The following is a 23,104-nucleotide window of genomic DNA, read 5'->3' on the forward strand; positions in this document are numbered from 1 at the left end:
GATCACGACTACAGGTGTGTGTAGGAAAGTAGATCAACCGGTAAATCGACAGCTTTGTTTTCACCATCAGCTCAACTCACCACAACAGACCAGTACAAAGTCTACATCACCGCTGACCCCACACCAATCCATCTCTCCCCTCAATCATCAACAAGTCCTCCAACTAGAACAGTAACTCGTGCCTGACCTCAAAGTTAGCACTTCAAAGTTCCTGGACGTTGAAGTACTAATTCTCACTCCAGCTGCTGCAAACTCAAGCATCAATTTCCCAAGTACGAGCTGGAAGTCACTGCCCAGTGAAACCAATAAAACCACATCATCCCCATAAAGGTGAGATGAGCTCTTAAGGTCACTGTATCAGACAACTTCCACCCTTTGACTATGTGTGAACAGAATCAACTTTACATTGCATTTATTACAAACTGTGAAAATATTCTGTCTCTCTTAAGTGTGTGCCTGGATTCGACTACAATTCATTTGGGCTTTAACATTCTTAAAACTCAGAGAAAAGCCAGGTAGTGAAACGTGCAATCTGCCTTGCAGTCTCATCTCTGATATTGATACTGTTACCACCAGATGAACACCAGATGTCTGGATGGAGGCACACCTCTCATGAGACATAGGGGGAAAAATCATCATGTAAAAGGGAACTGAATGTACTGAGTGGTTGTTCTCTGTTAAAAATAGGATCTTGTGGAATAATTACCATTAAGGGTATAAATTTTGTTCATTGTACAGCTAAGTACACAGTAGAAAATAACCTTGTTTCAACGTGTTAATTCGACGTGTTAATAAACATAGCACACATTCAATCTGTGATTGACATTAACACCTCAAGTGTTGATGTGATACATGTAACAGCTGATGTGTCTGGCAGCTGAAGCACAGTTACTATCTACAGATAACCAAACTCAAAATATTGAAACCAACAATGAACATTATGGCGTCTCCTTTGACTAAGCTCATTATCTGGATGACATAAAAGTATGACTGAAATTGGATTGTTATAAATGCTGCCCTATTTTCCATCTCCCAAAGACAAAATAGGTTAAATTCAGTAATAAAGTTGCTCATAAGAATAAATCTTCACCACACATTTACATTAATTAGATAAACGAGGCACTCAAATCTGAAAATATCTGTAGCCTGAAGTTCAGCATTTTGCTAACTAGAGCAATGTTACTAACTGGAGCACAGTCCACTGCCATAGCTTATACAAAAGTTTGCCATGTCAACTTATGCTATGCATCAAAAAGTTGCATCTCTGAGCCAAGAACAATGGGGTTCTCTTGGATTGCAAGCGACTAAAACTTTCCCTATAGATGGCTTAACGGTTACGTGCAATATCAGCCCCAGATCTGAGTAGAGGGATGACAAGGTGCTCCACATTTTTCATTACAAGTATATAATCTTGCAACACTGACACTCTCGCCTGGCCCTTTGGCTGCAGCTATCATTTTTCTTTTTTACTCCTTTTTTTTCTGTGGTGGACTCGGGTCTTTTGTGTAGTCTATTTTCCCCAGCCTCCTGTTTACTGTGCCCTTTGACCGCTGTGCCATTTACAGCACACACACACACAGACACACACACTACTGCAGAGACATGGATCTAATAACACTGGGACCGTGGCATGTCCTCATTTTACTCATCACAGTGTAATGTGAACACTGGCTTGGCTGCTGTCTCTGTTTTAGAGTCATATTGTATCATGTTTAAGCATTCCTTGATTAAAAGGCTACATATTGATTCATATGTCACACAAGTCTAGAGACAATAGTCCCACTTACACCTATTAGTAACTTTAAATCATCAGTCCATCTGACTGACTCAGATTGTGGGAGGAAAATAAAATCCCCAAGAGAGTTGCATAGAAAGTCCCGTGTATCATATCTGGCTCCTTCTGTTGTGCAACAGAGCTTTAGGATTTCTAACTACATAGACATTACAACCTATTTTGCTTAAGTGATATAAATGCAGGGGAATTCAGTTTTAGCCCATACACAGGGAAAAGTCAGTCTGATAGGCAATGGGTAAATCAAACACATTACAGTGAAGCTTCATTGTAATTCCATCTGTGTAAAAAGTCAGCAGATACATTACGGTCCCGGGAAATTGGTGATATTGAACTGCTCACATAGAGTCACATCAAAACAATGACTACCCAATCAGAACTATCATTTAGACACTGCAGGCAGTAGACGTCTTCCCATAAAGACGTCTACATACCACATAGACCTATGTGGTATGTGACTTTTGTTGCTATGATGCCAGGTCTCTCTTGGAAATGAGATTTTTAATCTCAATGAGATTTTTTACCTGGATAAATAAAGGATTAATAATAATAAAACCCCAGATATAAAAAAGTTGGGAGCCGGTGTAAACTGTAAGCAAAAACAGAATACTGTGATTTGCAAATCTCATAAATCCATATTTTACTCACAACAGAACATGGAAAACATAAATTCTGATTTAAAAAAAATATTAGCTCGTTTTGAATTTGATAACAGCAACATGTCTATCTTAATTGCCCCTTGGGGATAAATAAAGTTTTTTGACTTTGATGTCTCAAAAAAAGTTGAGATGGGGCGACAAAAGGATGGAAAGATTAAAAAACAACAGAGACACATTTAGCAACTAATTAGGTTCCCATATGGAAAAGAAATAGTAAAAGCTTATAAAAGACTTGCATCAGATGTGGCCTACTTCATATAGTGAATCATAAATCATATGATTTACTCATGAAAGTGGCCACTTTCTCATTACTTTCATATATTGTTTTATTAAGTATCCAAAACATACAAGTTTCATTTATAGAATTTTTCAAGGGATCTTATATCTGTTTTCACTCTTGTATGCTTTTCATTCAAGTTTCACACAAGACAGATACAAACTTTATAAGATTTATATATATCTTTTCCATATGGGTTAATTTCCAACAATCAGTAATATGATGTGATATGGTATTAAAAGAGTATCTCAGAGAAGCAGAGCTTCTCTGAGGTAAAATGTCATGGTCCTGAGTCTGGTGACCCAGTGTTTATGTTTTAATTATTTTATATATCGTAATTTATTAGTTTTCTCATTGTTCTGTCTTTTGTAATTTCTAGCTCTACAGTTCTTCAGTGTTTCGTGATTTCTAGTTCTGGGGTGTTGTTCCTGTGCCCCCCATGTTTAGTTCTGTCTTCATGTCTATTTTCATGTTCCACAGTCAGTCGTGTCTCATGTCACAGTTTTCTTCTCCTGTCCTTCTGCTCCTGATGTTTCAGTGTCAAGTCCGTGTCTCTGTGCCTGTCTTGTGTTTCCTGTTTTACTTTGATAGTCCTATGTCAGCGCATTCAGTTTTGCTTCCTCCTCATCTCGTGATATCTGATTAGTCCCAGCTGTGATTCCCTCCTGTTTCAAATTCCCTCGTTAGTCCCTTGTGTATTTAAGCCCTTTATTTCCCTCTCTCTGTTGTTGTGTCATCCCCTCACTGTGCTGTGTATTTCTTCCATGCTTCTGGCAATGTTCTGGTTCTCTGGTTCTCTGTTTCCCGGTTTTGTTTTTCTAGTTTGGGCTTCATGTTTTGAGTTTCTAGTCTAGTTTTCTTGTATTACATGTTTCTCCAGCAATAAAGCTGCCATTTGGAGTTTACTCCTTCGTGTACGAGTCCTGCGTTTGGGTCCTTCTTCCTGCCTGCCACAGCACACCCCTTGACATAAAAATGGACAAAGGCTCGCCAATCTGGGGGAAAAAACTGCATCCAAAACTATAAAACAACCTTAGAAAAATGTTCCTCAACGTAAAATTGCAACGACTTTGACTATATCATTGTATACAGAACATAATTTAATCAAAAGGTTCAGAAATTCTGGAGGAATCTCTGTTCACAGTGGACAGTAATGATCAATGTTAGATGCCTATTATCTGTCAGACTGCACTGTATAGATAACAGGGAGGATTCTGTCCTGGAAATCTCTGCATTGGCTCAGGCAAACTTTCAAAATTCACTATCTGTCAGCTCAGTTGAACAAACTATGGATTTCTGAGGTCTTTTTTTTCTTTTTTAAATTTTACAGAGTGTCCTAACTTTATTGGAATTGGGATTTTTAACGATGTGATGGAAGTTGCAGAACTATCAACTCTGTATCAAAACAGTGGGGGGTATGGAGTTTACTGTGGCCCAAGAAGACAAAAGCAAAATATAAGTGATGGTATATAGTGTGTTTGACTGCTTACTACATAGAGTAGAAACCCAGCATCGTATCCAAGACCAAGGAAATCACTAGATTGCATCACTTTGTAAGATTACAGGTTGTTCACATCCACTGTAACATTTTTCCACCGTGTGAAAACCGATCCTGACCGCTATCAGAGTTTAGGAGACAGACTGAACTGATGGATCTGAGGACGTTTGTGTCAAGTTTGTCAAAGTTTCATCCAGAAAGCCTTTTTCAGGTAGGATGCTATATTTTTGCCTACTGTCTTTAGGAACGCGTAGCCTCAGACTGACCATATGATACATGAAGCCAAGGGTAAATATAAAGGGTACCAGTATAGTACATATACTGTTAAAAGGGTGGATGCTCATATTGAACATGGCACACAACTCTGTGTGTGCTGTCTGCGAGCAGAGGCTTTGAGGGACAGGAACTAAAACAGAGGATGAACTGTGGGACTGCACAAAAACCCAGTGAAAGAGAAATGAGGATTATTTTTGAACTGTTAACCATGCAAAGCTACAAACGAAAATTTGAAGGTGCAAATGAGCAAAATAGCTCTTCTTTCAGATCCTTTTTACAAGACTCTCTTTATGAAATTTTAACACGAACCCGTGTTAATTACAAGGAGCTACTGTTAGCTTAATTAGCCAAGCAGTGCTGATCAAATCTACTAAGCTGATCAAATTGCCTGCAGTCATTTCAGTCAGTAAACTGAATGACTGCAGGCTAAAAATAAGAAAACCTGCTGTTGCTTTTACCTCTGCTGAAAGCAAGGAGTGACTGATTCCAAAATAACTCAAAGTTTCAAGTGTCAAAGTCGCCCCCGTTATTAGAGCAAACAGCAATATGCAACGTGCAAGAACAGAAAGACTGATAAGGTTTGTCAACAGTAGCTAAGAAGGCGGGCTCACAATCAATCAAACCAATCCACTGTTGTGAACATGGGACACTTGTGCACATGACTACATCTCATGCAAGCTACTTTAAATGAGGAAATATGCTATTTTCATTAAAACTGATATCAATCAAGATGACACTGAGAAGCACACAAACGTGGCAGGACATCCTGTAAAAACGCACAAACACACACAACTAACGAAAACGGGCCACATGGCTTTGATCAGTGTAGAATGAGAATATTGTCTGCACAATTGCACTACACAGAGGTTGCTTCTATGGTCTCATTTAAATGAAGTTAAATGTTAGGTCAAATTCACCAATTACTCTTTTTTTTCCGAGACACAGAACTGTCACAACACAGGCATCTTCAGACAGACAGGCTATTATTAATATTTACTGCTTGCTAAGACAATGATTAATCCATTTTTTCTCATCATTTATATTTAACGTGATAATTAAGAGAGACTCATTTAGTATGCGATACTGACACTGTGTTTTTTTCCACCCTCTCTCATCTCTCCACTCACTCATTCATCGTTCACGCAACGATAACTGTGGCCGCTCGTTAGCTGGAAAGCATCAGGTCCTGTGACTTTCCTGGCTCCCTCCCACGATGAGCAAATGAATATGTTAAATAATCACTCAAAGTGAATTAAAAATAAGCGGCAGTGAAAATTCAGCCCATAAATGTAAACACACAGAGAGATCTCTCGCAGCTTAGATGAAAGAAAAGTAGGGGAAAAAGGATTTGCTGTACCTTTGCTTCTACCTAGAGGAGAAAGGATCCGTAGAGATAAAAGAAGGAAGAGTGTCATCCAAGGCAGAGCACCAGAAAAAGACAACAAAAAGTAGGTTTAAGCTATTGTTAGTCTACATAAAGCCTGTGACACTTGCATGCAACATGTCGACAATCATGCAAATTGTGCAGTAATGGGAGAAGCGCACACGGGCAGCACACAACTGACACTTCAAAATCTCAACAATTCTTTTTCTAGATTTCATTTTGTTTATGCCGTTGTGTGTTGTTTTAATAGAGTTGAGGTCTACGGCTAAGGTTTTCGCTGGCTATTTGTCATAGTTTTGGCTGAAGTATATATACAGAACTGTGCAAAAGTCATTTCTTTATATTTTTCTAAGTCACTATTTGGGATAACTACCTTTTTTCCTCAAGAGTGTCTAAACTCTCAAATGTATGTTTTTGTGACAAACTGCTGCTAATAGAGTTAAAAATGGGTTGTTTGCTAAGTTATTCATTATGTGCAGACACAACACAGGTCAGGAGGTGCTTTTATGTTTGAATGATTCATTCAGGTCCATAGATTTGTTAAGTGGATTAACAAACAAAAAACATTGCTGTGAAAATGCTCAGGTACAAGGACTGGACTGAAACTGGGTGTAAACGCAGCTATTGTCCAAAGAAAGACCTGGAGAACTATTGCTCAAGACTACTTTAACGGACCTGCGTCCACATATGTGGACATCACATTTTGGGTTATTTAGACCAAAATACTCAATTTTGCTCTACAAGGGCCTGATATCCACTTACGAGGACATTATATGCTACTGTTCTATTGAAATTTTAAACAAATATCCTCATATGTGGCTCTCATTTTTCTTAGAAACAAAAATTTGGTAAAAAAAAAAAAATCTGGTAATTCTGTTTTTACATTCATCAGGACCCAATCAGCTCAAATATCCAAGAGAAATTAAAAATGCATGCTGTGGAGGAGTTCGGGTCTTAGGAGGTTAAAAATGACAAGTCTGGCTCTTTGGAAGCAAAATATTTAAAAAATGATGGGTGGCTCAAGACTTTTGCACGGTACTGTAAATAAGCCATAGTTTGCTCATGATAGCTGAGCAAACTCCAAACTCGTCATATGACTGGAAGCCATGGCCAAATGTTGTTTCCAAGAACAAGAACGAACATCCTTTCTCTGTAATATCGGCACACAGTTATAGTTCGGTTTAGGTAAGTGAAAGCTGAAAACACTTGGGCACAATTAGAGAAAAGTCACAGTTACTTTATGCCAAACTTAATAATCTTGGACTCCTGGAGAGCTAGATTGAATTTGATTTTGAAATACAATAAGTCTCAGACTCCCTTTCAACAAGCCAGCAAGATCTGAAAAAAAAAATCTAAATTGCAGAGTAACTAAGAGCCTGTGAACGCTGATATTTTTAAGCTTATTCCAAAAAATAGATTCTCAAATGCAGCTTTACTGAATTTGATCCGACAGAAAGGAAGCGGCTCCGTCCATTTTAATCATAGTAATAGTAATTCACATTCCATGAATGTGCCACTTCAGAAATGGGCTCTGCTGTCTTCACCCATCCACCACCCAGACTTCAATATTATCTTACACTGGCAGTGGATGTAGAGTGTAAATTGTGTTGCTGCAGATTCATCAAATATGAATGCAAACCCTGCTACTATTTCTCCTACATGCACCTTACCTTGACACTCTTTGATCCTTATTGTTCCCTTTCACCCCTCTCTATCCCAGATAAGCTTCTTTCTCCTCTGAGCTGTCTCCCCAAATTCCAGTGATTTCCTTATCCACCCCCAACCCCACCCCCGAGCTTCCCTGTTTTTTTTCACCCCATCCCCACCATCCCCGCTCCCACACAGTGGACCGTGTCACTGCTTGTTTGCTGTGGAAGTGAGAGTAGTACACAATTATGTAATACACAGACACCTGGATGAAACGAGGCTGAGGACACACACGAGCACAGCGAGAGAGAGACAAAGGTGAGATGTGGGACATGCCATGCTGTTGTGCACCCCTCTGCGCCAAACACACACACACAGTCATCCCCCCACCCCCACCCCACCTCTCTGCAGTAGCCGCACAGCAACACGCAAATGCAAACGGACAGGTAGTGCAGGCGCACACTGTAAATTTACAGCTCACAACCAACACAGGGGTTAGTGAGCTAAAAAACAAATAAATAAAAGAGATATCTACAAAGAAAGAGGAAAGAGTACCTTGCTCTGCCTTCAGGTGTGCGAGGCCTTGAAGAGAAAAATCAAACAGACAGGAGAACAGAGAGGAAAAATTGAGAAAAAACACAACACGCCAATACTACAGTTGTATTGTCACTGTGCATGCTTTGCATAATGGCAAAGAATGGCTATCACACTAAAGGCAAAGCTTCCCCAAGTGCATTCGAAAGCTTTCCACTGAAACAGACAAATGACTTATACGAGGAACAGTCTGCGTGAATGTAAAGTAACTGTGGAGGGTGTTTGCTGAATAAAGGTCAAATCTAAGAGTTAAAACAGAACTTGTGGTAAAAAAATTTGCTTGCGTTTTAAAGGTGAATGCATAAATAACTTTTAACTGGATGGGACGTGATTGGCTGCAGCAGTTAAACTGAAGCTGTGACCTCATTTGCCTGGAGACTCACCTGGTTTTCTCAGGACTGCTGTGGAAACGTCAGGAAAAGAGAGAGAGAGCAAAGAGAAGCATCGCATTAGCAACACTCTACAACCACTTTTGCATGTTGCATCTACACATGCAAAAAAACCAAACCCCTAACACACTGGCGATCATGTAAGGAGCAAAGAGGCGCCCTCTTGACATGTCTGATTGTAAACTATTTCAGTGTGAACACCTGTGGAAAGAAAAAGGCATAAAACTGAATCTGTCCCGCCCCCACGGGATCCAGATCGACATTTGTGCAAACAACTCTTCCACATTTCGAATATTGTCATTGTAGCATAATATTCCGCATCACACAGAGTCCCTTGAACACGTAAAATGATGCATAAATCCACGCTGTTGAGGATTTATGGTGTGAGTTTTATGGATTGCAGGATTGCTTGTTCTCAGACCCATGCCTTTCTCCTCCACCTCCTCTTCTTCAACTTATCGCTCACCCACAATCACACGCCCGTTGTGGTTTCTCAGAAGAATGCTCACAGTGGGAGTCCCGGTGTAGCTAATAGTGGAGCACGGCAACATTACAAAAAAAGAAGAAAAAAAGCCGCATGTTAAGCTTCGCTCGCGGCAAACATCCTCACCGAGAGCTCACCCGTCAGTGACACCTTGTGGGTCTCAGACATGCCAGTGTGATTTAGGCAACATTACAGATGACTGAGTGGATTCAACATCAGTTGAGTCTGTTATATATTTATTATTCTTCTTTAGTCACAAACCTGAAGCTCGCATCCTAATAGGAATACTCGCGCTTGTAATCGGTGCCCCCCAAAGAGCATCAAAAACTGATGAGAGGAAAATTAAACACATCTTAATTAAGACAGACTACATCAGACATTTTAAATATTGGCTCTAACGCGAGATATCAGATATTAATGTGACTTAGCGATGCGCTTTGATCTCTGCCCAGTCTACAAAGAGGAGTGGCCTGTTTCGTACTACTAGATACATCCAGGGATTTCTGTGTTTCATTTTTTTCCCACCCGCCTCCCTGACAGCTTTAAGTCCTTGTTTAATGTTAAATTTAACAAACTCAACCCACGACAGATATATCATTTGAGAGGAGGAGTAGGGAGGCAAATTCTGCAGCAGGGGATGGTGCAGACGAGGTGAAGATTTCCTCCTGTCTCCTTTAGGGAGTCTAAAACGGATGCTGCCTCTCCTCCCACACAAGAAAAATGACATTGGAAGAGGAAAGGGAAGGGCGATGGGTGGAAGTGTGGGAAAGGAGGGTAGAAGCCAGCTGATGGACGGCAGCACTGTTCTAGTTCTCAGGAGATGATCCTGGGGGGGGGGGGGACTTAATGCTTGAATTTATGTGCCTGAATCAGCAGGTACACATATTTTTTTCCCTGACTGTGCAAATGCTTGTGTCCAGATATGGTGCGTGCGCGTGTGTTAAATGCTCAGTTTCCGTGTAGATAAAACCTTTTCTCTTGCCGCGACGGTGCTCAGAACAAGCCAATGTGCTGTGGAGGACATGTGGTCCGAGCGTAATCCCTGGCTCTATTTTACCAGCAGCTTCACCACTCAAATCCAAGCATAATTTTCAGCATGGGCACTAGACACAAATGCCCCGTGCACTGGCATCAGGCAAGTCCCTGCACCATTTTTTTTCTCGCTGACCTACTTTTTATAGTAAGATTATTGTAACTGTCATTTTTTCCATGTCTGTTTATTAATCCCCAAAGCTAAGCCCGAAGGCACCATTTCAGCACTTACTTAACAGTTTGCTTGCCCTAGCCTTCAATTACTAACCTTCCAACGAGTCCCTGCATATTTGTTTAAGCAAAAAGGAGGTCCTTAAACTGCTCATTACAAATGCAGGATGTGGAATCCTGAAAGAGGACATGGATGATCATTTTTACATATTCATTAAACAATCCTGTGCAGCTCTTAACAACCTTGACCTTCTGCATACCTTTATGTAACCAGAAAAACCACAAGGTATTCAAGAGATTTCATAATGTCACCGCTGCTAAGTTAGCTGAACTGAAAGAGATTTCACATCCAGATCATTTCTATTAAAGACAGTGATATTTGCACAAGGAATAGCAGGAGAATAATAACGATGGCTGTGCTTAAAGAAGCAGTTTAAGAATGATCAATGACAAGGTCAAGTACTAAAGCTACAGCTACAGATCTGCACACTAAGGTCGACGCATGCAGAGAGCGAGTACTGTCTAATTTCAATCCATGCGCCATGACGCAGTTAGCCACACTGATACATCCTGATCCACACAGGAGGCGAGACTGAGCATGTGTTTTATGGCCAACTGTTTATGGTGCAAAGCATGGAAGGGCTTGCAGGCGTTCAGAGAACGGAACCATTTCATAATTATCACTGCGGTGAAATGATGATGCCTTAGCAGAAGGTTGACCCCCACTAATTCATGACAGATGAGAAAAGGGGGGGGGAGGTATACCAGTGTGGGAACAAGAAGGATGTTTTTCAGTGAAGTGGCAAACAGAAGCTTTATCCCACTTTTCCCATTTTCTCATTTCTCATCACACATGTGAATTCTGCCCAGTCCTTGTATTTTCCCTTCCAGGCCAGTCGGCTAGCAGGCTACCATTAAAAACACGGCTGGGAAAACTCTTCCAAGGCCCAGTCTACTCAGCCAGTCAGCCATCTGCCCGTTTTAACGAGCAGCTCCAGGGCCTCGCCTGCATCCGCGTGCATTCACGCGCATGCCTGTGAATGCAAATGCATCCGGACTCCTGCATCCGACAATGTAACATATACATATTCACACATTTGACAAATTGCTAATTTTATTGCTCATTAATGTACGGCATGATCACAGTATACTGACGGGACAGGTGTGCGAACATCCCCTGAAAACATTCTGTGCTCAAGCGCCGCATGAACAACAAGTACTTTGCCCACTTGTGGACATGTGGCCATAACAGTAAAAGAACTCTTCACGAGTTTGCCGACAGACAGTTTGAATTGACGGCAGTGTTTGCGCAGGCATTTTCCAGGCAAATTAGCCATCTCTGTTCTCATTATCCTCCTAATTATGGTTCCCAGTCTCTGTGGCATAATCAACAATCAGCCACATCAGTTAATGGGAGAGCAGAAAAGAGCAGCAGTCAGTTCAGCTGGGGAATTAACTTGACTACCCTCCCCTAGCTCCCCTTTTTTTTATAGCCTGAAATCGGAGGAAAATGAAGAACAGATGCCTGAATAGAAGGATAGAAGGACGAAGAAGGAAGTAAGCATGAGTTGGTTTGTTGTCCAACAGCTAATTTCCTGTGACAAATTAGGGTACAACAGGCCAGTGGTAAATTCACACATTGGACTCGTTCTGCCCTGCAGCTAAGATATGACCACCGCCCGACTGAGTCGTCTTAAAACCTCGGCCTTTCTAACACAAAGATGTCACAGTTCCACCGTCAGCCCTCAGACCAACAGGCCTCCTGCTCCTCCTCTATCGACTGTTCGACACAGGCAGCGGGCAAATGGGATGAAGCGAAAAGAGGTCAAGTCCAGCCCGTTTGCTCGACTGCTCTGCAACCAGCACATCGCGTGCTGTCCTCAACAACGCCACAGGCTAGCACTCGTGATCTGACGTCCGAACAGCTTCATTTGATCAGCAAATTTTGGTGCATATTGGGAAGCAAAAGACAGCAAAAAAATCACATTTTAAAGGCACGCTGCAGTGATGACATTTAAAAAAACAAACATTTTAATTGTATTAGATACAGTTTAAAATAGCTCGTCATTAGCGCTCTAGCTTTCAGTGAGCATTCCTCTGATTTCGGGCAAAATGGAGTCATCCCTCAGTCGTGTCAGTTTGATTTAGACAGGCAGGAAGTGGGTCAGCAGGGGAGGAAATTTGACATGGGTCTGTTCACACAAAGGGATCTCCTGCAATCCATACACGTAAACAAATAGTTAAGCGAGTAAGGTTATGGTGAAACTGTGTATTTAAAAGGTTACCGTTCTTGAATATGGAAAAAAAGAGAAAATTTTGTGTTGTGGTGAATGGAATAGCAAAAAAACGAGCAACTTATTTTTGGCATCAGCTAGCACTGATCTCAAGGCTGTAAAGCAGCAGGGTGTTCTGAACAATGAGAGATTTTAACATGATTATTTTTTAAATATATATTTCCTGAAAAGGAAGGGAAAGACCAGTGGCAAGTTTTGTCGGACCACGTAGGTATCAATTAGAAAAAAACAACTTTTTTTAATAACTAAAGCTTTTAGGGTGTGAAGATGATAGAATAGGGTGGAATATCCTCAAAGAGCTGGATCTCATTACACTCTCCAAATAAAGCGATGGCCTTGGCACAGAAGCAGAAGAAAAACACATGAAGTTATTTCTCAACCAAACTTTGTGTACCTTCAGGTCCTGCAGCACCTTGCAAAATCTGAATACATTTAATAGGGGGGAAAAAAGAGAACTCAGTATTGTAATTTTAGTCATATCAGCTAATACCATATCCACCACTGCCTGATCAAAAGTAATAACTGTGAAGGGAGAAGAAATGCTGAGAACATCATCTCCAATTTAACTCCCACGTGAAATACGAAGACATTCTAAAAGAAGCCGTAAGAGCAACAAAACCCTCGGTATTTTCATTGGGTGTCCTGCATGAATTGCATTAAACCGCTTAAACACGCCAGAGTATAGATGCTCCTGCTTTATATAAATTACACTGTTGTGCAATCAATGCACATTTTTCGAGGCATTTCATAAATGAAGTTTGGTGTGGCACAAATCGCATTAGGTGCAGCGGGAATAGCAACACAGTTATGGAAATTGAATCTAATTTTCAGAGGCTTGTATTGAGATTTATTGCGTTGCTTACAGCCACATGGTATGAGATGATTTTAATGATGCAACATATGCAAAAAAACAAAAAAGCAAATATGAAGGGTAATCATATAATCTTTTTTTTTCGCTATACCTGGAAGCAGACAGCAGATGTGATGCTAGTTGAAGTCTGCATTTGTAAGGAATCCCATTGAATTTTTATTTCAAAATTTTAACCAGCAATCGTGCTTGACACAGAAAGGTTCTGGAGCCAACCCTCTTACCTTCAGTGCAGTATCGACCTACATATCCAGTTCTGGAGCAGTCACAGTAGGGTTCTCCGTCTGCCAGTGAGCAGATCCCACCATTCTCACAGGGGTTCTCTGTGCATAGGCCCATCATCTCCAAGCGGACTTTCTGACTATTGATAAGCGTGGGCAGCTTACTCCCATAACTGAGGTCTGTGATAATTCCTTTGAATGGCGCTAGCTCGCGGACGGAGGGCAGGGTGATGGCAGACGTGCGGATGTCCCCTGGGAGGCCTCCAAGAAAGAGGTCACTGACAATATTCATGAACTGCCGCTGAGGCCGCACCTCTTCCGTCTTGGTTTGGCCATCCAAGGCCAAGCCAGTCCGCAAATTGTGCCTGTTGATGGCTGCAAAGTGCCAGCGGCTGTCGTTAACCATCTTATCTGAGGTGATGGTGGTCTCGGCACAGTCGATACTGACGCGAAGCTGCAGCTTACCCTCAGATACAGCGAGAAGCAGAAAGTCACAATATCCGCCATCATCAAAGTAGAGCATCAGGCCCTCTGGTTCTGAAGTCTTGAACTGAAACGTCATGTCGCTTCTGGTGCTGGCATCCCAGCGCAGGTAGCGAGCCCACTGACCTTCAGAGCCAGTAAACTCCAGGCCTATGCTTAGGCCCAGCATGGTACTTAGCAGCATAAGGAAAAATCCAGGTAGGCTGTTTGGATTCATGGTAGAGAATAACAGGGAGCTCAGAAGAGGGTGAGAACTGGGGACAGATCCTCAAAGTGATATGAACATCTGATAATGGTTTAGTTCCGGGCTTTTTCTGCTGAATGTTATATTCCACATAGATAATCTTAGTCAGGCAGACAGCGCAATATCCTTTTTTTTTATCTGAGAGGCAGATCTAACGTTGATAAAGGATCTTATCTCAACTGCCAAATCTATGGAGAATTGTGCAAAAAAGGAAAGGAAAAAAAATCCAGTTTCCACATAAACGCGTAAAATTGCTATGGTAAAGGTGAGCCGTAGCGTGTTTTGTCAGTGATTCAGAGCTGTGTCTTGTGATTTTTCTTTAAGGCGGTTTCCTGGGTTGATGCACAGAACGGTCATCGTTGGTCCGGTTCCACGCCCCATGGTTTAAACTGCAGGGAAAGAACAGACAGCACTGAATGCATTTCTTTAAGATGAATCTCTATTTTCTAGCAAAACAAAGCAACCACCTGCAAGGGGATGTGTGACACAAATAAAATATGTGACCCAATGAAACATAACAAAGAGGAGTCCAGAGATTCTTATTAAAGGTTATAAAATGTTGTATCAATTAAGTCTGTACAAATGAGACCCATTCATGCCAAGCATGTTGTGTCCACTCCATCATCCTATTAGGGCCCATAGAAATTAATATGATTGTGACACATCATGACAATCTGTCATAAAACAACTCACTCCTCTTCAGCTACAATCAACCATTCCTGTTGTAGTGTACTTTGGTTTATTAGCCAGTTAGCTATGTAGGAAATATTTCAAATGATCCACACCCCTAATCCCTGACCAGCTAAATCACTGCTAGGACAACGAGGGGTGGGGTGTCCTTGGAAAATGACCCCCTCTGTAAGAGATCCCCTGCCTGTAAACATTTGACAAACCCTGTAATGTTCTATATCTAGTTAGCCAACACAATGTAGAATTTTGGAAACATCATTTGTCAAACTAACACTGTCTGTGAGCTTTTGGCTTAACTGTAGGGATTTTCTTTACTGTTGCTAAAATATGTCAACTTAAACTAGAGTTATAAAGCTGGTTCAGATGTAAAACAGCACTCAGAGGAGGTGGAATAGGGAAAACAGCAATTAGGCAAATTGTGCCTATGAGTTTAGATGAATTAGAAGGGATACTGAGAGCACCATTCAATGTGGATTTGACTCTCTAGGTGGCCATTAAATAGCACTAAATATCTACTGAACACCCATTAAAGGTTTACAACCATTTTATGCACTTTTCTATTTCTGCCAATTACTCATTTTATTTGAAGGTCCACTCAAATAATCATTTATAGTTGTAAAGCCTTCGTTTGAGAGATGAATTCCCAAATAGTCGAAGGACAACAAAGCGGCTTTGTGAAAAATACACAAATAAATAAAGTCCATCTACTGGGCTGGGTTGCCTTGTTGATTCCACGATGAGAGGAAATCCATGGAGGTGAGCCGGAGCATGTGTTTAGCCTCAGACGTTAGCCTGCTGTCTGTAAGGGCCTGCTGGGATCCTGATAAATATGACTAATTATCTGCCGCCACTCTCCTTTTCTCATTTGCGTATCTTTGGGGGATTGCAATCATAAACAGCTATTCAGAAAGACGTTACGATGGTGCTACTTCATTTCCAAATCCCACCACTAGCATTCTTTTTCTAAATTTCCTTCAGTGAATACGTTTTTAACTTGTTCACATCACCCAAACCCAGATGACAGCGGTACTGAATATTAACTAGCTCACTGGCCTTTGTACGCTACACCTGTACTCATCTAGTTCTGTTTGATTTTGCTCTGCAGAGCCAGGAATGATTCACATGGTGAAACCTTATACGTGTGTGTACTCTTCCAGCCCTTTGCCCTTGCAATTGTTTTGCTATTGGGCTGCCCACCAGACAAACGCATTGTCCAATCATGACAGTAGCACAGACCCATGCAACACAATAGGCCCTTTAACCACCTGCCCTGAATAGTTAATCTTGCTGCAGCAGGCAAGCTATTGAATTGTAGAAACTGATACCTATGCTAATGCACCGTGTACACATGCATGTGTGTCCCTGTGCAGGAGTGTACCTGACTGTGTCTCTCTGACAACGCTGGGTTGCCTGGCTGGACGACTGTCTTTGTCTTAAAAGTGCCTTTGTGAGACAGCGTCCGAAGAGAGGTTAAAAGGTTCTGTGTGGTGAAATCACCCTGAACGCTACTGCATCAACCCAAGCCACCAACTATAAAAGAGTGTTATGTGCTGTGTCCCTTGACTAAGCAAGGCTCAATATGCCCATGAAATCTGAGATGCCTGCCTGGTATAAAAAAAATGGCCCTGGACTCTATTCAATTAACATGAGTTATTGTGTGTGTGTGTGTGTGTGTGTGTGTGTGTGTGTGTGTGTGTGTGTGTGTGTGTGTTGCTTAACTGCGATATCGGGTGTCCCTATAGCCTGCAAACCATGGTTTTAACACTGAATGCTAACAATGGTAACATATTCTCTTTCAAGCAGTTATGGAGATATCATTGTGTTAAACACAGCTGTTTACAATAGGGGTTTTTTCCACCTTTCATTGATTCTGACTTTAAAAACAACATTTGCCCACCATGACATTAACTACTTAACATTCGACTGACTATAAGCCCGGCTTAAAATCCAAATCTTTCCACCTCAAAGCTAAGCTAAATGAAGCTAACATAGTGCCAAGTTGAGTTTTACCCAGAATATGTTACTGACACTTTTCCTCGCAGGCTTGTTATGAAAGATGCCCTTCAGCTAACAGCATGCCTGAGAGCACCCAGCAGTCCTCACTCCACAGGGCGAAAAAGGAAAAATTAACAAGCTGTTTTGGGCTTCTTAATTAAGTACTCTGTTTAACTAGCATAAACCCAAACCTGTTTTTTTCTGCCTCCTGTTAAACAAATAGGAAGTGGCATAATTTCTAAATAGCTACCTTGCTCTGCTAGAATAAGCACATATTTTCCGGGATATACACATTGAATTATTAAATAGTGCAGGATATGAGATGACCTGTATGGGATACCTTCACTGACTGCCCATAAATGATGCATTGACAGGTCCGGCTTCGGTGCAGCAGATTTATAGGCATGTTTTGTAATGTAGCCGAGCCCCTATCACGCACTGGAGACCCCCTCAGCCCCCTGCTGTGCTCCCTGTCCATCACATGCTGCAGCCCGGAGGAGCGATTTAATCCGACAGCAGTCACAGCAGACGAGGGTATGCTGCATTAGAAGCGTGTCCGGACCTGCCAAGTCCACTGCTGGTAAGAGGAAGTGGGGCGCACGGAGCAAAAGGGGAATTTTAGGGTGAACCGGGAATAAAGTGAAGTCATTTAAAGCTTCAGTGCAAAACTTGAGAGCATAAACTTCAATCTGGCACCAGCAGGAACGGACACATTACGATTCTTTCCGCTCGCGCTGAACATCTGTGCAGGGCTCCAGATGTTGCAGTTAAGAAAAAAATAGCCCAGTATTTAGATTTTAGATGAGCAAATGGCCCCTAAATGCATCACGAAATCCAACGTGGGCTTCAGTAAACAGACTTTTATAAAACACCAGCCATAATTTAGAGCAAATAAGGTACAGAGACGGGATCAGCGGTAACTCTGCAGTCAGCTCAGAGACACAAGTTCTGGCAGAAATATTAAATTAGAGGGATGCTGTAGTCTCTGCTGAAAGCCCCGGTGGACATTTCAATTCCGCACGGCCGAGCTTTCACAATGTAAGTGCAACAGAAAATGATGCTATCGATCACATGAGTAATTTCATCCCTTAATGGAATATTTTAAACCTTCAGATGATAGGAAACATTTAAAACCTGCCAGAAATCCAACCCGCAAGCCCGCACGGATGAATAAAACAGCGGGCTATATGTTCCCCCCCCCAGCAGCGCTCAAGCTTTCCCTCTGCCTCTCGCACGGTGGCAGTCTGACTGTGGCTCGAGGGCTTACGAACCTTTGCTTTTGGAAATTACGAAGCGAAATTTGAACAGGACTCGTGGGTGAAGTTGTCGAGAAAACGGGAATAGTTCGGGGTAGTTTCCTCCTTCGCTGTTCTCTCCGACCGAGAGACGCGATTCGGTGAGCTAAAACTTTCCATCTCTACGCGCTTCGCTCATTCCCTACGAATTTGTTTGCTTTAAAAAGGAACAACAACAACAAAAACAAAAAAAATCAACTCTAATAAGTCCACGTTATCTCCCTCACGTCACAGACCTACCCACTGTTTAGTGTTAAACTGCGGGTGAAGGCTTTTCAAAATTCTAACGATCCAAGCCATCCCACTGCGCCTAATTCCTCATCTCAGCTCAAAGTCACATCAAATTCGCAGAATATTTTCAGAAAAACTTCAGAATCCCGCAACTTAAGCATCCTCACAGAAACAAATAACGTATTAAGATGGTGGTGGGGAGGGAAAGAATAAAAAAATAAATAAAATTAAAATAAAACAGGACTAAACCAGTTTTAATCTGCTCCTACCTTTTTTTTTCCCACGCAGAGACTCCGGACGGACAAAAGCCCCGCGCGTAAATATTGCAAATTATAGTAATCCAGACCAAAATCCCATCCACAAACCCGAGCCTTTCTTGATGAGAGTGGGATGCTGATGGTGGTGATGAGGCGGTTATTATAAGTGAGGCGCGGTGGAGGAAAAGGCAGCCGTGCTCCTTCCTCCGGCTCAGTGAACGCGCATCTCTCAGCTCTGCTTCACTCAGCGCTACTGTTGATGGGCCCCTGGATTTCTCCCACACTGACGATCTGACCCGCCTTCTTCAGAGTAATCAGCACAGTGGGTGGGGGGGTTACTCCATTTGCAGAGACAACAGCCCCTCGGGACAAATTACCAATAAGGAAAATTATTTATTCCTTATTTTTAAGCTAGGCTTTTATGTAATTCAGGCTGCTTGCGCGCTTAGGAGACATTACGAGAAGCAAATTACGTACTGCAAAAGTAGTGCATGGCATGCCCACCTAATATGTTATATATATATATATATATATATATATATATATATATATGTGTGTGTATATGTGTGTGTGTGTGTGTGTATATGTGTGTGTATATGTGTGTGTGTGTGTATATATGTGTGTGTATATATATATATATATATATATATATATATATATATATATATATATATATATATATATATATATATATATATACATATGTGTGTGTGTGTGTGTGTGTGTGTGTGTGTGTGTGTTTAATACACACAATTCTAAATGTTCCTGGGGGCTGTTCCGGGCAGAAGGTTTGGTTTCTTTCAGTGCAGTTTTTCAAACCCAGGCGAAAAGAGAGCACAGAGTGAAAATGTGACGTTTTGGTTTTAATTTTCACCATAGGGGTTTAGAGCTTAAATTCAGCACCTTGGACAGCACCCCCTGGTCTTGAGACAGCTACGGGCGACCTGCAAAATCCCAACGAGCCGCACCCTGGGCAGAGGGGAAATCTTTCGTTTTTTTGCGTGTTGCCTCAGCAGCTCTGATGCCAGGGTGCTGTCCAAGGTCCTGAAGGCTTGTCAGGCGTAAATGAGAGCGAAAAGAGAGAAAGCCTTTCAGACAAGAGAGGAAAACTAGAGAGATGACCGTTGGGCCTGTCACTGGCTCCTTTTATTGTAATCTAGTCTCTTTTCTACACACTATTGATACTACTAATTACACTTGCTACTAAGTAGTCATAATAGCAAGATATTATGCAGCTAGTAGTAGTGTGGATTTAACATGCTCAAACAGCTGTACTGGTTTGTGGCTCCACGGTGGAGTGGTTTACACTTTCACCTAACAAGCCAAAGATCCCTGGTTGGTTCCAGGAGGAGACACGAATCCCTTTGGGGTTGCTTCAGGAAGGGCAACCTGTGGAAAAATCTGCTAAATAAAACATGTGTAGCTGCCGGCTGTGGTGACCCCTTGTTAAACAAGGAGCAGCTGAAAGAGGCTCTGTGTAGCTTTATTGGTTTGACATATTTTGGCACTGTTTTTGGAAAATGTGATAAGGGGCTCTCCCATGAGGCCCTGGGACCCAGGTGTTGCCAATACAGGTAATGATCCACAATGTTTCACTTTGTGCATTCTTCATTTGATAATTAATGTTTTGCAAGAGTAGTGCAACCTGACTCAAACTGTACACCACCAGCCATCATATTCTGTAGCATTTCTTCCACAGGTATACAGTAGCTGCTGCTGTAGTAGGCTGTTTGGCCACCGTGCTTGGTGCTGCTTCTCCAAATCTCTGCAACTCAAATGGAGTTATGAACACTGGAGTTTTGGGAGTTTTTTTATTATGATGTGGTACATGGATTGATTCTTATATAGTGCCTTTCTACCTTGCTTGAGCACTCAAAGCGCTCTATACTACAAGCGTCATTCACCCACTGATGCACGCATTCATACAACACTTATTTCTATGCTTTTTATCTAACATTTACAATCCAGTGAATTTGGAATTCACTCTTGTCTAAGAACAACATTTTGGCAAGCGGACTGGAGAAGCCAGGGATTGAACCATCCTATTTCAGATTAGTAGATGACCTGCTCTACCTCCTGACCAAGCACTGACTCAGCACCATTCCATATTTCTAGCACATTTGCTGAAAAATCTCCCATGCGTGTTTGGCAGGGCAGATATGGCAACGAGGGTGTTGCCATCCTGTAAGGGAATAGAAATGTTATATTTGTCACAGGATAAATGAATTACTTGAATAATAATAACAATAGTAATTAAGAAACATTAAATACAGCAAGACACTGGACTGGGTGAAAAAAACCCAAAGGGGATAAAAAACAGTTGCATCAAAGTAAAACGTACATACTGAAAATTCCTCAGGGTGCGTGTTGCTGAAGGGCTCAGGGATCTCAAGTGCAGGTCTAGACTCAGGATCAGCTACCTGAGAGTCTTCACCTAATCCCTTACACTGAACTATCAGGTCATTTTATACATATCTGGGCATCAGACCAAATTTAAACATGATAAGAACTTGCAGCCAGTGGAAGGAAGCTAAATCCAGAGATATGTGGTCTGTCTGTCTTTGGCACCAGCTCAAATCTTAGCTGTTGCACTGAGGAATAGCTCAAAGCATGAAAGTGGCTTTTGACACATGGCAGGACTGGAGGGAGATGAGCAGAAAAGCATCGGTGACCTTCTCTTGTTCTGTGAAGAATAAAAGAACTTGGAGACACAAGTGAGATTTATGGATTTGTAGAGGTGGTAGAGAAAAAAAACATGTATTTACAATTGTGTATGCGAGAACTGTGACACGATCTGAGATATATGAAACTTGCTCTATGCAAAGTAACTCATAATGGACCTATATGCCCCAATATGTTTTCAGCATTTTAGCTAATGTTGTTTTACAGGATTAAAGACATCTATAGTGATCAGCCATATTATTAAAACTAAAATTATTAAACCCTGACATTGAGTAAGCTGACAATACCTTTGGCACATTTATATGCACATTTAGATCAAATGTTATGGTCTGAGTAACCTAAAAGAGTGCTGTATTTTGCATGATGGCATTAACATAAGGGACTCTGATGTCTGAACACGCAGCACTAGTTGTAGCAAAGGGATACGTTCTGTAACAAAGGCGAGGTGTTAGTCAAAGCAGCAGAAAGCCACAGACATTAACCCACTGGTAGAGAAGGTGAATTACGACTGCAGGACGAACAGCGTTAAATGAGGCACTGAAGTCTAATAGTAAATGAAACAATCTCCTGCTGCTGCTGTAAAATTGAGGCCATTTGTTACTTTGAATAGGGCTGCAAGGCTAAAACAACATCTGGGCCACTCTTGCTGCCCAGTTGCCACTGAGACCCTGACCTGGATAAAGTGAGAAAAGAATGAAGGAATGATTGAATCAAATGGTTCCGGGATGAGTGCATCTCACCTATTTGCTCGATAAAATAAAGACCCCATCGAGCTTCAGCTAACCATTACCACCAAGATGGATATTATAAAATATGATTAAAGCGATTTTAATATAGCCCATCCAGCAGACAGCTCTACACATTTTCCCCTTGTTAAACTCACCTATGAAACGTTGCTTTTTCCTGTGGTCTTTTTTGATTTGTGTCACATATTATTCTGTTATATTCTGCCAAACTGTCACCTGCAGGGGCTCGTCCAGGGGTTTCATATTAAAGAGAATGTATTGACACATTAATTAGGTCTTTGGGGTGATGAGAGATTACCGATTCTCTCTTGGCTACAGTAGAGCTGAATCAAAGAGCAAACAGGCAGCGGACAGAGCTACATCCCTTGGGAATTAAAGGAAGATGGATTATGGAACAAACATTCATGAGCTGCTAAACTGCCAAAGATACATGCAAACAGAATGACAAACAGAAGTGTTCATTCTACAAATATATTTCCTAGAATCAAAGATGGAAGTGCCCCGAGTGTGACGGGTTTCCCAGGCAGGGTTCTCTATCTTGCTGTCCCCTGTACTAAAAAAGCATAATAAATGAATTCTAACCATTGGATACTGTCTTCAAACCGAATTCAGCGCAAAAGCTTCTGGCATACTTTAATAACACCCCAGCCACTTGTTCTGAAATCTTGAAATGAATTTCCAGCTGCCACAACAACTGTTGTAATATTCACAATGTATTATATATGCCATGATGCAAAAACACATTAATCATGGATGAAGAATTCCCCTCCTGCATGGAGATGTTTTGGAAGCATGCTTAGTCATCACACAGAGAAAAGAGAGCATCTTCTCAGATTTCTTTCTTTCCCTGACTAATCCCACATCTCTGTCTTAGTTTTTACCCTGGTTTATTCTG

At 41.5% G+C, this 23,104-nt stretch overlaps 1 protein-coding gene across 7 annotated transcripts in view; it reads right to left on the reverse strand.

Moving 5' to 3' along the window:
- nrxn3b (neurexin 3b) overlaps positions 1-19,056 on the reverse strand; it is a 323,392-nt gene extending 304,336 nt beyond the window's left edge. For all 7 annotated transcript variants that reach the window (XR_015125118.1, XR_015125117.1, XM_086264903.1 and 4 more), the window contains exons 1-4: positions 18,794-19,056; positions 13,590-14,702; positions 8,511-8,528; positions 8,089-8,115 (exon numbers count right to left, since the gene is read on the reverse strand). Coding sequence is in view for 5 of the 7 variants with exons in the window: in XM_086264903.1 (XP_086121029.1) it covers positions 8,089-8,115; positions 8,511-8,528; positions 13,590-14,286 (742 nt within the window). In the remaining 2 variants the exon portion in view is untranslated. The remainder of the gene's footprint in view (positions 1-8,088; positions 8,116-8,510; positions 8,529-13,589; positions 14,703-18,793) is intronic.
- Positions 19,057-23,104: the final 4,048 nt, after the last annotated feature.

The sequence above is a fragment of the Aulonocara sp. 'chitande type north' Nkhata Bay genome, linkage group LG15 (genome assembly GCF_057382095.1).
Source record: "Aulonocara sp. 'chitande type north' Nkhata Bay isolate Kocher_YH1m ecotype deep benthic linkage group LG15, A_spYH_male_GT1.1, whole genome shotgun sequence".
Taxonomy (NCBI): Eukaryota; Metazoa; Chordata; class Actinopteri; order Cichliformes; family Cichlidae; genus Aulonocara; species Aulonocara sp. 'chitande type north' Nkhata Bay.